Source organism: Monodon monoceros, unplaced genomic scaffold, assembly GCF_005190385.1.
Source record: "Monodon monoceros isolate NGI ecotype Baffin Bay Population unplaced genomic scaffold, NGI_Narwhal_1 Super_Scaffold_4, whole genome shotgun sequence".
Taxonomy (NCBI): Eukaryota; Metazoa; Chordata; class Mammalia; order Artiodactyla; family Monodontidae; genus Monodon; species Monodon monoceros.
In genome coordinates this window covers 72,728,998-72,741,608 of record NW_021703781.1, presented here as the reverse complement: position 1 = coordinate 72,741,608, position 12,611 = coordinate 72,728,998, and the positions used below count along the sequence as shown (strand labels likewise).

Sequence of the window (12,611 nt, the reverse complement as noted above, 5' to 3'; positions counted from 1 at the left end):
TTTTAGAAGTGGGAAATATGTGTACAAACCTGTCATGAATCAAACATGTTGTCCTCAGTACACAATAAGGTAAGAATTTTGATTAATATAATATATTCTATTAATATGAAAATTGTGTATAATTTTTTAGTAGACTCTTGCTTTTTGAAGTGTCTATTTCTGTCTAGGTAGACATTCTTCATAAAGAAAAGCAAACAAGTTTTTTTCTACATACTCATGCTATATTCATGTGCCGATCAATAGCTTTTAATAATACTGTTTGGTTTAGATATAAATACGGTATAAAAAATACACTATTTAGTAATCTAGTCAATAATATGTGAAATATTGGGAGAATATTGGCAAATACTTAGTTTTAGATATCAAATTTTTATCAGTTTAGCTTATGGCTTTGCAGTTCTCTGGTGTGTTACTTGACAACAGTTGTTTCATTCAGGCAATGCCACAGGATCCTATATAAGGGGGAGGAGGGCTGACACTTAATCTGCATCTGTTCAGAGTCTAGTTTTCTTCACTGGAAAACTCGAACTAAAAGTCTGTTTTCCTACAGAGTGTTTGCTTGATTTTTCTTAATATTTTGTGTTTCCCCTGTGCCCCCCTTACTCTGCCCTAACATGGGAGGATTTTTCCCTTCTCTGATTATGAAGGTCCTCCTCTTCCCCTCCCTCTTCCCCTTCTTCTGGTAGAAAATAGGGAAGGTATGTTAACATTGTGAGGCATATGTCTGCAGTTTCAATGTGTATGTATACTCTAGATAAAAACACAAACACAGTTGTGTCCATCATGCTTGGCATGTCCCCACAGCTGTCTCCCTTAATTACTCTTTTTTTTTTTTCCCCTTAATTACTCTTAACTTGTTTTGGGGTTGTAGACTGTTTTGAGAATTTGACGGTTGCAGATCCTCTCTGCAGCAAAACAAAACAAGACAGGGAGCTGTATAGACAAAAATAATGTAACATCTAACATATTAGTTTTAGGGTGATCACTGACTTTGAATAATTCACTGCTTCCTGGTTAAGAATCCTTTCTCTTACATAATTGGTCAAAGGACTGGTACAATAAGGAGAAAAGATGGGTGTCTGGTTTGCTGACAGCATCTCATTTAGTATAAAATGACAGAGTAGCTTTTTCAGCGTAGTGTTTATGAAGTGGTGACATCTTCAAAGACAGAGGTCATTTTCCTTCTGGTAACAATTTATTATTGGTTTATGGCTAGGATTTTGTTGAAATAAGTCTGAAATTGATTGGCCTGAACCCTGAGAATCTCTATTCAGAAAAGGCCAATTTCAGTGGGTTAAAGAAAAAGATAAAAGCATTTATAATTTACTGGGTGCCTGTCTCATACAGAGCACCATTCCAGGTATGTTGCCTTTATGAAAAGGGATTCAGTTAACATTGCAAGAGAAAGTAATTATAAAATGTGACTTATTTAATAATTTTACATGGAATCAAACATTTTCTGAATTGTTACGCTTTTTTTTAAACAATATACACAAGAGTGGAAGCTTTTTTTTTTTTTTTTTACATATTTATTTATTTATTTGGCTGTGCCGGGTCTTAGTTGCGGCATGCGGGATCTTCGTTGCTGAGTACTGGCGGGATCTTTAATTGCAGCATATGGGATCTAGTTTCCTGACCAGGGATCGAACCCAGGCTCCCTGCATTGGGAGCACAGAGTCTTAACCACTGGACCACCAGGGAAGTCCCTGATCGTTATTCTTTATAAAACTTTATTTTATATGTTGATCTCTTGGAGTCATTTTGCATATTCTTTTGGTTATTTTACTTTGTTTACTGCAGTAGTTGCAGTGAGGCCTTATGTAAAGGCAAGGTGGTCTAGCCTACAACTTAGCTTCTTGTTAGACAGCTGCTAGGACCTGTCCAGTATGTGAGTAAAAATGAGGATGAACTTCCCTGTCTATGGATTTTTTTTTATTTTAATTTTTATCAGTGTTGTATATGCTAACAATTTAAAGAATCAAACAGTTCTATAAAGCTTATTCTGCAAAAAGCAGTCCTCTGAAACCCTCCCGCCTGTCTCATGTTCTGTTTTCCCAGTTCAGTCACTTTCAAATCATTTAACTGATTCTTCTGGGTTTTCATCTCTATCTTTAAGTGGCATGCTTATATAATTATAATACTTGATTTTTAAAAAATTGGTTTTCTTCATTATCTCTGGGCTTCTCTCTTTGAAAGATAAGGATTTAACTTTATTTCAGCCCTCTTCCCCTGTCACATTCAAGCTCCTATTTGTCCTCGTCCCAAACTTCCCAAATTAGAAATATTATCGTTTTGGATAGATGTAGTCACCTCATTATGGCTGTGTAAGTAAGCTTCACAGCTCAGCCATGTAGTAGTCCATGATTACTTTCTCTTTCCTGCACAAGTTTTTACTTTCCTGGTGTTGATTATTGTCATTTTTGTTTGCATAGTCTTTTAGGCTCCTATTACCAGTTCATCTAAAAATGCTCCCTAAGAGGTGTAAATTTCCTCTTGGTATGTTTAGATGCTTCAGGTACGCTGTCATTTTTATCTTCTTGATGAAAATCTCTTGTGGAATCTTCTGACCTGCTGTGATCTGGACAGGTTGCCTCTGTGCCTGATGCATCGCTGTCATCCTAGGGTCTCTTTTTTACTGTCATCCTGAGGATTCTCTTTGAGTCTTGATTTGGATATTATCTCTTCTACCCTCTTTCTTGTATGTATTATTCCTTCATTTTAGTGAAGCACGTTTTCTAATAGCTTCTTGAGAAAAAGTGCATAAGAGGTAAGTTTTTTGAGACTTTGTCTGAAAATGTTTTCATTGACTACTCAAACTTAACTTACAGTTTAGCTAGGAACAGAAGTGTAGATTGAAAATAATTTTCCTTTAGAATTTTGAAAGCTTTGCTCCATGGTTGTCTTACTGCGGTTGAGCCGTCCAGTGACGTTCTGACTCTTGTTCCTTTGTCCAAAACATGTTCTTTCTCTTGGGAAGTTTTTTTGTCTTCAAAGTTCTGATGTTTCATAGTACGTTTGGCAGTGAGTCTGTTTTCATTCATTGCATATGGACTTGAGGGACCCTTCTTATCTAGGGGCTCCTCCCATCATGTCCTTCAGTTCAGGGAAGTTTTCTTGTATTTTATTGATCCTCTCCTTTCCATTAACTTCTTTCTCTTCTCTAATGTTTTTATTCAGACATTGGAACTTTTAGACTGGTACTCTAATTTTTTTTTTTCTCTTCAGTTTTCCATGTCTTTTGGGAGATTTCCTCACCTTTATTTTCCAAGTCTTCTGTCCTCTATTTAACTTTTAATTTCTTCTTATTATATCTTATTATTATATTTTTACTTCTAAGAGGGATTTTTGTTCTTGGACTCTTAAATTTTTTGAGATTCCCTTCTTCCTGTATACTGTATGTCTCTATCCTCCAAGTTACTTTCTCCAGGTTTTTGGCACCTATCTTTGTTTTAGAGGCCCTCCTCAAGTGTCTGGTGATTCCAACCTTCCAGTGTCCCATTGGAAATTTTATGTACCCTGGTGGGTCTCGTTTACTGTGGGCTTTAAGTAGGGTGATCTGGCTAGCCTGTTCTTTGGGAGAATCTCTGAGGTCAGTATTTTTAGTTCTGATCACATTCTGGAAAGAAAGTATTATCTACTGATGTTCTGGGGCTGGGTTGGAGAAGTGGGTCTTGGAGGTCTCAGCATTCAGCATGTATACTTCCGTTTACACTTACTGTTTGCAGTACACTTCCATTCCTTTCAGCTGTGCCTGTATCCCTCAAGTAAGAGGCCTTATTTTTCCCTTTTCTGAAAAGTTTTCAGTTTTCTGCTGGGTTGTGTAGAGAGTCATATGTGCAGAGTGGGGGAGAGTATCAGATATATAAATCGCTTGCAAAACAGACTTTCAAGGGATCTTCCTATTTTCACTCTCATCTCCCAGGGTATCAGGTATGGCCAATCCCTGAGACTTTTAGGGGTAACTAGAGAAAATTGGATATTTTTTTGGCTTTTCCCACTTTTGGCTTAGGATTCAACTTTTCTTTGGTCTGCTAAGTCAGTTATCACTTGTACATCTGCTTTCTAGCTTCCAGCATTTCTCCCATTATTTTTTCTCCTAGTGGTTTATGTCTTTTTTTTTTTTATAATCCTTTAACTGTATTTTTGTGAGATTTGGGGTGGGATTAGAGGCTACATTAAACCCTGTCCTATTATTCAGAACTGATTTTATTTCTTCACAGTTTGAGTTCACTTTTTAAATATTTATTTTGCTTTCCTAGGTGCCGACCTTTACAGTTTCAGCCATCAAAATCTCACAAGAAGGTTTTGAAAAAAATGTTGAAATTTCTGGCTAAAGGGGAAATTTCCAAAGGAAATTGTGAGGGTAAGATGAGATGGGGGTCTAAAAACTGTTTACCTCAAATAGATGTTTCTTTCCAAGGTTCTCACTTTCAGTCATGTCTTAGGGGAAGGAGGTCCAATACAATCAGGTACTACTGTTACTCTGATGATGGTGACTGCTCTTAGCACTGCTGTTACTGTTACCGCTGGCCCCCAAATCAAGTATATGGGGAATATATGCCAGGGAAAGTCTAGCTTGGGAAGAAGAAAGGACCATTTTAAGGATGTGATTTCCTGGAGTTTATTGAAATTATAGTTTTCACAATTCTTCGAGAACTCTTAATTTTATTTGATCCTAATAATATCCTTATGAAGTGAGTAGAAAGTGATGCTGTCTCTGGAGAAATAGATGCTTATCTGCAACTCACACAAGATTGCGTAATCACAATGCTGAGTGAAGCTCAGAGTTTCCATGTTTGAGTAAGGTTTTTAGTAAATTATATTGCCTGAAGTTGTCTCTTATTTTCAGATGAATTCTGAATTGTGAGTGGATTTCCTAAAAGATCATTAGTAACATTTAATTAACTTGGGTTACAGATACTTTGCTTTTTCAGTGTTTTTGCTGCCTTGTTTTTTTTTAATGTTTTCCTATAGGCACTACCTAATACATGACCATAAGAATTGGGAATGCCACCCATTCTTAGAGCTCTTTCTCACTTCTGCCATAGGAAATGCCTAACTCTGGGAGCCTCCCAGCCCTGTCTTTGCTTGTTAATTCATTCCCCAAGTATGTTTTGAATGCCTGCGATGTTCTAGTCCCTCTTATAAGCACTGGAGATACAGTGGCCAGCAAAACAGGTTTGTTCTTTGCCCTCGTGCACTGTGCTTAACAGAGCAGAATTCAGGACAACTTGGAGCGGACTTGGCAGCAAAGAGGCCAGAAGGCTCTGGGTCATACTGGAAACATCAGAATTCTGGTGTAACTCTGTTTAGTGTTGTCAGTAATATAACCTTAAAGGTTAAACAGATTTTCGTGGTTAGTCATTATGCAGTTTTTTTCAGCAGCCAGGAATCATGTTCTGAGTTTCAAAAATTAATACTTAGATAAGTTTTGAGGATGCTGTCCATTAGTAAATTGAGGATTGCCTGTTTTTTTATGTAGCTTTTACATTTGGTTTTTTATTTGACGTGTTGTAGGCTTCTGAATTATTTATGTCTGCACTCAATTCATAGGAGTGATGTACTCGTTAGGGTAAGAGACTAAACAGCTGTAACAAAGGGACACCAAAATGCAGTGACTAAAAAATGATAGAAGTCTGTTTCTTTCCTCACATAACAGTCCAGTGTGGGTGTTCCAGGTCAGCCTGCATCCCTGCTCCCCCCCTCCCCACCCCCCACCCCCGCCATTCTGGGATTCTCTTCAACGTGTGATTTTCAAGGTTGCTCTGGTTTTTACTAATCGAGCCAGTGGGGAGGGGAAAGGGTGGAAGTTCAGGGTTACAAATTTCCTTTAAAACAAGTGAGGCAAAATTGAACATGTCAGTTTGGTTCTGTTCCATTGGCGAGAGCTTCATTATACCTTGTGAAGGGACTGGCACGCTCCCTTGCCGGGGTGCCACAGTCTTAACCGCAGCCCTGACCCTGGAAGGTGGGAGAATGGATCTGGTAGACACGCAATCGTCTCTGCCACATTGGATAAAAGGGGGCTTTTTTTCCCTGTGTGTATTTTAATTGTGTCAAATGGCCTGGCTGATGGACTTTGACCTGTTTTGATTTATAGATGAGCCCATGGAGCCCACCGTGGAGGATGCTGTTGCCAGTGACTTTGCATTAATAAATAAATTGGATATACAGTGCGACCTTAAAACGCTCAGTGATGACCTCAAAGAGAGCTTAAAGAGTGAAGAGAAGAAGAAAGGAAAGAGCTCAGAGAGGGAAGAATCTAATGAATTAATCCAGTCACAAGATATGGAAGAGAAGTTGGACTCTGGTGAACCATCACAGTCAGTAAAAGTGCATACAGCTCCTCAGCCAGGTATTGAAAGTGTGTTATCAGGCCATATTAAAGTCGTATTAAATAATTTTCTTTGTGCTTGAGACATTGTAATCCCTGGGTGCTCTCATGAGCTAAAAAAGTGAATTACTCATGAAATCTGTGAAATAGATCCCCGTTTTATATACCTTATTATTACCTGGATTTAGGTGAACAAATTGTTTAAAAAACCTGAAATAATAGCCTTATTATCCCCTAACACAGACATTTTAAAAGATTTCCATTTCTTTTTACTACCTTAAGGCATTAGCGGTTTGAGAATAAAATTTTTGTCCGTGAGAGGGTACGGTGCTAAACATTTTTATTTTTAGTGTTAAATGAGACAAAGTAAGTTTTAGATATTATGTTCGAAATATAGACATTGTGAAATTCTTCACTTTATCATTAGATTTCTTTATGCAATCAAAATTAATTTTAGTTTGAAAACTTTCAGATTAAAAAGAAAAATTTCCAGGGAGTTCCTTGGTGGGCCTAGTGGTTAGGATTCCAGGCTTTCATTGCCGTGGCCCAGGTTCAGTCCCTGGTTGGGGAACTGAGATTCTGCGAGCTGCTCAGCCAAAAAAAAAAAAAAAAAAAATTTCCACATGTTGATATTTAATCTCACCTTTAATAAGGTGAGACTTCTTTCTGTATTATCACTTATAAAAGAACTGGCTTAGAAAATTTATCCAGCATTAAATGGATTTATTATATATATGTGTGCACATATGTATGACTCTTTCAAAATTATTTCATTAAATGTAAATTTGCATAGTTATTCTTCAGTTCTTGAGTTTGTTCTTATATTTATTTATACAAAATAATCCAAGGGAGAGATTTTTTAATATTATTTTAGTTTTTTGTTTAAATTATAAGTTACATGTGTTAAAGCACAGAAAACTTTGTGTTTTTACTGAATAGTTTTTTTTTTTTTTTTTTTTGGTGGTATGCGGGCCTCTCACTGTTGTGGCCTCTCCTGTTGCAGAGCACAGGCTCTGGACACGCAGGCTCAGCGGCCATGGCTCACGGGCCTAGCCGCTCTGCGGCATGTGGGATCTTCCCAGACCGGGACACGAACCCGTGTCCCCTGCATCGGCAGGCGGGCTCTCAACCGCTGCGCCACCAGGGAAGCCTGCCCTTTTTTTTAATCTAAAATTCTCATGGCATTTAAATTGTTTGTCCGAGATTTCATCCTAATTGATAAGAATAGTCCAGTAAAATATTTTGAATGGTTTAGATCGTTTCTTTCAACTCTTACTCTTTTGGGCGTTAGGGTCGGTCAGTTTGTTTACCATTTTTACTTTTTATTATAAAAATTACTTATAGTTTATAAAATTTGAAAAACCTTCATTTTGGAGAATTTCAGAGACAAATGTAGACTGAATATTGTAATGAATTTCCAGGTACCCTTCCCTCATTTGAAACAATTATTGACTCATGATGTCCACTCTTTTTTTTTCTTCTAGTTTTATTGAGTTATAATTGACATACGGCACTGTATAAGTTTAAGATGTACGGCATAATGATCTGACTTACGTCGTGAAGTGATTCTCACAATAAGTTTAGTGAATATCCATCATCTCAGATGGGTACAAAATTAAAGAAATAGAAAAAATTTTTTTTCTTGTGAAGAGAACTCAGGATTTACTCTCTGAACAGCTTTCATCTGTAACATATGGCCGTGTTCATTATATTTATCATGTTGTACATTACATCTCAAGTAGTGATATTTATCTTACAGCTGGAAATTTATACTTGTTGACTTGCCTTCATCCAGTCTCCCCCTTGACCACAAATCTTATCTCTTTTTCTATGAGCTTGTTTGTTTGTTTGTTTGTTTTTGAAATGATTGGCCATTCTTACTCTTCCAGTATTGTATTGAAGCAAATTCCAGACATTATATCATGGGGTATTTCAGAATGCATCTCTAAAAACTTAAGTACTTTAAAAAACATTCACAATACCGTTATTGCACCTAAGTAAAATTCCTTAATGTTGCTGAATATCCATTATTTAAATTTCTAATTTTTTTTTCAGTCTTTCTTTTTTTTAACTTTTATTTTATTTATTTATTTTTGGCTGCGTTGGGTCTTTATTGCTGTGTGGGCTTTCTCTAGTTGCGGAGAGCGGGGGCTACTCTTTGTTGCGGCGCGTGGGCATCTCATCGCGGTGGTTTCTCTTGTTGCGGAGCATGGGCTCTAGGCGCACAGGCTTCAGTAGTTGTGGCTTGCGGGCTCTAGAGCGCAGGCTCAGTAGTTGTGGCGCATGGGCTTAGTTGCTCTGCCGCATGTGGGATCTTCCCGGACCAGGGATCGAACCCGTGTCCCCTGCATTGGCAGGCGGATTCTTAACCACTGCGCCACCAGGGGAGTCCCAGGTGTACTGATTTTATACTGATGATCTGTTTTCATTCTGCTGAAGCAATTTATTGATTTGGGGAAATCTGTATCCCCTAAATAAACTGAAATCCTAATTTGCTGCCCATTGCAGTTGGCAGTGTGACAGTACGTAAATACAGTGCGGAGCATCACGGTAAGGATTGCTTAGTCCAGCGAATGCATCAGTGTAAAGATGACACAGGTGGTCTTTCGTTAAAATACTGAAAAGTTGTTTCCCAGTTCACTCTAGATAGTTTTATAATTTGTTCATAATTTTAAAACTTTGGTAGGAATGTGATTTTGAGTAACTGTTAGGAGATGCAGGTATTTTTCCTTATTACTATTTACGGGATGTTGATAGGTGAAATAAAACATTGTTTTAGGTATTGCTGATACATATAATAGCTAATAAAAATAGATGACCCTTTTTTTTAATTGGAGTGTAATTGCTTTACAATGTTGTGTTTTTGCTGTGCGATGAAGTGAATCAGCTATATGTATACCTACACCCCCTTCCCTCTTGGACATCCCTCCCCCTCCACCCCCCATTCCACCCATCTAGGTCGTCACAGAGCACCGAGCTGAGCTTCCTGTGCTTTATAGCATGTTCCCGCTAGCTATTTTACGCATGGTAGTGTATATATGTCAATCCTAATCTCCCAATTCGTCCCACCCTCCCCTTCCCCCCGCCGTGTCCACATGTCTGTTCTCTACGTCTGTGTCTCTATTCCTGCCCTGCAAATAGGTTCATCTGTACCAAAAAATAGATGACCCTTAATTGAACAGTGGCTATAGTTTTATGAGCTGCACATGCATTAACACATTTAATCCTTAGGAACTCCACCGTCAGGACTGGTTATTATCTTTCTTGTACAGACGAAGAAACTTGCCCAAGGTCATCTAGCCAGGTGTGACAGAGCTCACCTCAGGTAGCCCATGTCAGCGTGTGTGCTCTTGACCAACAGGCTGTTGTGCCTCTCAGGACAAATTTGAGAAAAGACGCGTTCCCTGGCCAAAGAAAATTAATTCTCTAAGGCAACAGAGTGATGGCTAATTATGGAATTAGTTTTTTGTTACTGGTTTATTAGACTCATTCAGAGTTTTTTTTTTAATAGGTAAATTTTGTTTTTAGTTGGAAAACATGTAGTGAAGTTGTATTATAATATGGTCTCACTATCACTGTTTTCTCATCAAATTAGTTTCTTTTGACCAGGTCTTGGTCTCTGACAAGTCCCTTAACACTCTACGTCTTAATTTTCTTCTCTGTAAAATTGACTTTTATATGATTTGTGAATACTGTTTCAGGATCCTGAATTTTTAAAAAAGCGTTTTTCTTTATTTAATTAGTGGCTTTTAAAAAAATTACAAAGTTATGTTTAGTGTTAGAAAAATTGGAGAAAAGAGAACACTACAAAAAAAAGGAGGAAAGTCCTTTTTTTAAATTTCTAAACCCAAGTAAAATGACTGTTAACATGGTGATATATTTCTTTCCAGGTTTTTTCCTAAATATTTTAATTATATATATTTATACATAATGGTTTTTTTTAATAAATTTATTTTATTTATTTACTTTTGGCTGCTTTGGTTCTCTATTGCTGTGCGTGGCTTTCTCTAGTTGCGGCGAGTGGGGGCTACTCTTCGTTGCGGTGCGCGGGCTTCTCATTGCAGTGGCTTCTCTTGTTGCAGAGCACGGGCTCTAGGCACGTGGGCTTCAGTAGTTGTGGCTTGTGGGCTCTAGAGCACAGGCTCAGTAGTTGTGGCGCACGGACTTAGTTGCTCCGCGGCATGTGGGACCTTCCCAGGCCAGGGCTGGAACCCGTGTCCCTTGCATTGGCAGGTGGATTCTTAACCACTGTGCCACCAGGGAAGCCCATGTTTTAACATTGAATAATGACAAATCCCCTAAAATTTCTACAGCATTTAAAATGGCTGTTTGATATTCTGTTGCTTATTTTAAAAATTGTGTAATTCTATAATTGAGCATTTAGATTACTTTGAGGTTTTCATTTGTGTTCATTATTTGCCTCTATCTCTTATGATTTTCTTGGGATAGATTCCTTGAAAACAACTTCCTAGATTAAAGGGTACTCACTAAAATTTGTGGTTTATAATAGGAAAAATTGTTATATTTTAAAGGATTATCAGTTTGATATTTGCTCTTTTAATTAAAACAAAGCTCAAATTGGAGCAAAACTAATGAGACCCCCCCCCCTCAGTTAGATAGAGAAGGACACAAATATCTTGAACTAAGCAAGGATATTTTTTCATTAAAAAAAACCTGCCGGAGTATGTTCTGGGATCAGTCCTCATTCACACCTGGTTCCTAAGCATTTATCTCTGTCACCAGTGATAAATGCTTAGGTTTCAGAGAAATGTCCCTCAGACATGGGCTGGAGACAGCAGTGTCGTGAAGCAGAAGGTATTTGATTATGTTCCTTTTACAAAGGCAGAGAAGTGGATGAATATGTAAAAGAAAATGTTTCAACAGTAAGAGCTGCCTGAAAAGTTTCTGTTACTATTTACTTTCTCTGGCAGTTCTTCTTCGAAGGTAGAATTTAAAGATCAACTTAGGGGTCTACACCATGAGCCTCTGAAACGTCTGCCCGAAGCTAACCTAGCAGTTGGAACTCTTTGTACTGATTTTGTGGAACGTTTGAGACCTTTAAAAAATATTTCTAGAGCCAAAAGTGATTGGTCTAATATTTTGAAATTCTTTTTTAGGCAAAGGGGCAGATTTGAGTAAGCCTCCATGTCGAAAAGCAAAGGAAATCCGGAAAGAAAGGAAAAGGTTAAAACTCATGCAGCAGAACCCAGGTGGAGAACTGGAGGGTTGCCAGGTTCGGTGTCAGCCACCGTCTTTGTTCCCACCAAAGGCTAAATCCAACCAGCCCAAGTCACTTGAAGATTTAATTTTTGAATCTTTACCAGAGAGTGCGTCACACAAGTTTGAGGTACTTTGGAAGGTGTTTTTTGTTTGTTTGTTAGCTACTTTGTTTTTTTTCACTTGAGATCATACAGTTGATGTTTTGCTGTTTATATAATGGGAAATTAAAGTGAATTGGGACGGAGTGGCATTTATATTTACTAAGTTAATTGGTACTTTAGAAAAACCTTTTTGTTTTTCTTTAGGATTTAAAAAGTAGGCAATTGGCTACTAAAGTTGTGAAAATTCTAGTTTTAGTGCGTTGTTATTTGAGGTACTCTGGCTTTTTGTATCTCTTGATTGAAATTTAGTAGAGTGAAAAATAAAAGATACTGTTTTAAAATTTCATTTTTGGCAGCTTTGGTTTAGGTGGTGAAAGAGAATAGATCACAGTAGGCAAATCACTGTTTCATCCATTCTCATTTTCTGATCTTGATCAGGGCAGCAAATGGTATTACATATGCAAGCCAGCAGTTAGGAGTTAACTAAACAGTCCTAAATGTACTACTATAATCATCTCATTAATTCCCCCCAAACCAATTTAAGCATGGTGTGAGTATGCTTAGTCTTAAGAGTATTCCTCTTATTTTTCCCAAATTGATTTATATTCCAGGTGAAGTCTAGATTTTTCAGTATTAGTTTGGTATATTTATAAAATTTTTTTCTAAAACATTAGCCATAATGATTTTATTATATTCTCCTACCTGATTAATAACTGGTCAGCCTTTGAATTTACAGCTTAATATAATCTAAGAGCATCACTTATCACTGAAAAACCTGATATTAAACATTTACTTTGGTGCAGTTTAAATCTTAGGGCGATATATATTATCAGATATAAGTGTTAACAACTTTGACTCTTATAATTCCTTGGCTACTCTGTTTTGGTATTGACTTTCTCCTTCCCAAATTGTAAGGAGAATGGAACACACTACTGAATACTTAAAATAGTTTATCA

The 12,611-nt window shown here is 37.4% G+C and overlaps 1 protein-coding gene across 9 annotated transcripts in view; it reads left to right on the top strand.

Moving 5' to 3' along the window:
* The window catches only part of ATE1 (arginyltransferase 1), a 171,364-nt gene that overhangs the window by 20,922 nt on the left and 137,831 nt on the right, over positions 1-12,611 (top strand). For all 9 annotated transcript variants that reach the window (XR_003797048.1, XM_029245400.1, XM_029245394.1 and 6 more), the window contains 4 exons: positions 7-69; positions 4,260-4,363; positions 6,101-6,355; positions 11,452-11,681. Coding sequence is in view for 8 of the 9 variants with exons in the window: in XM_029245400.1 (XP_029101233.1) it covers positions 7-69; positions 4,260-4,363; positions 6,101-6,355; positions 11,452-11,681 (652 nt within the window). In the remaining variant the exon portion in view is untranslated. The remainder of the gene's footprint in view (positions 1-6; positions 70-4,259; positions 4,364-6,100; positions 6,356-11,451; positions 11,682-12,611) is intronic.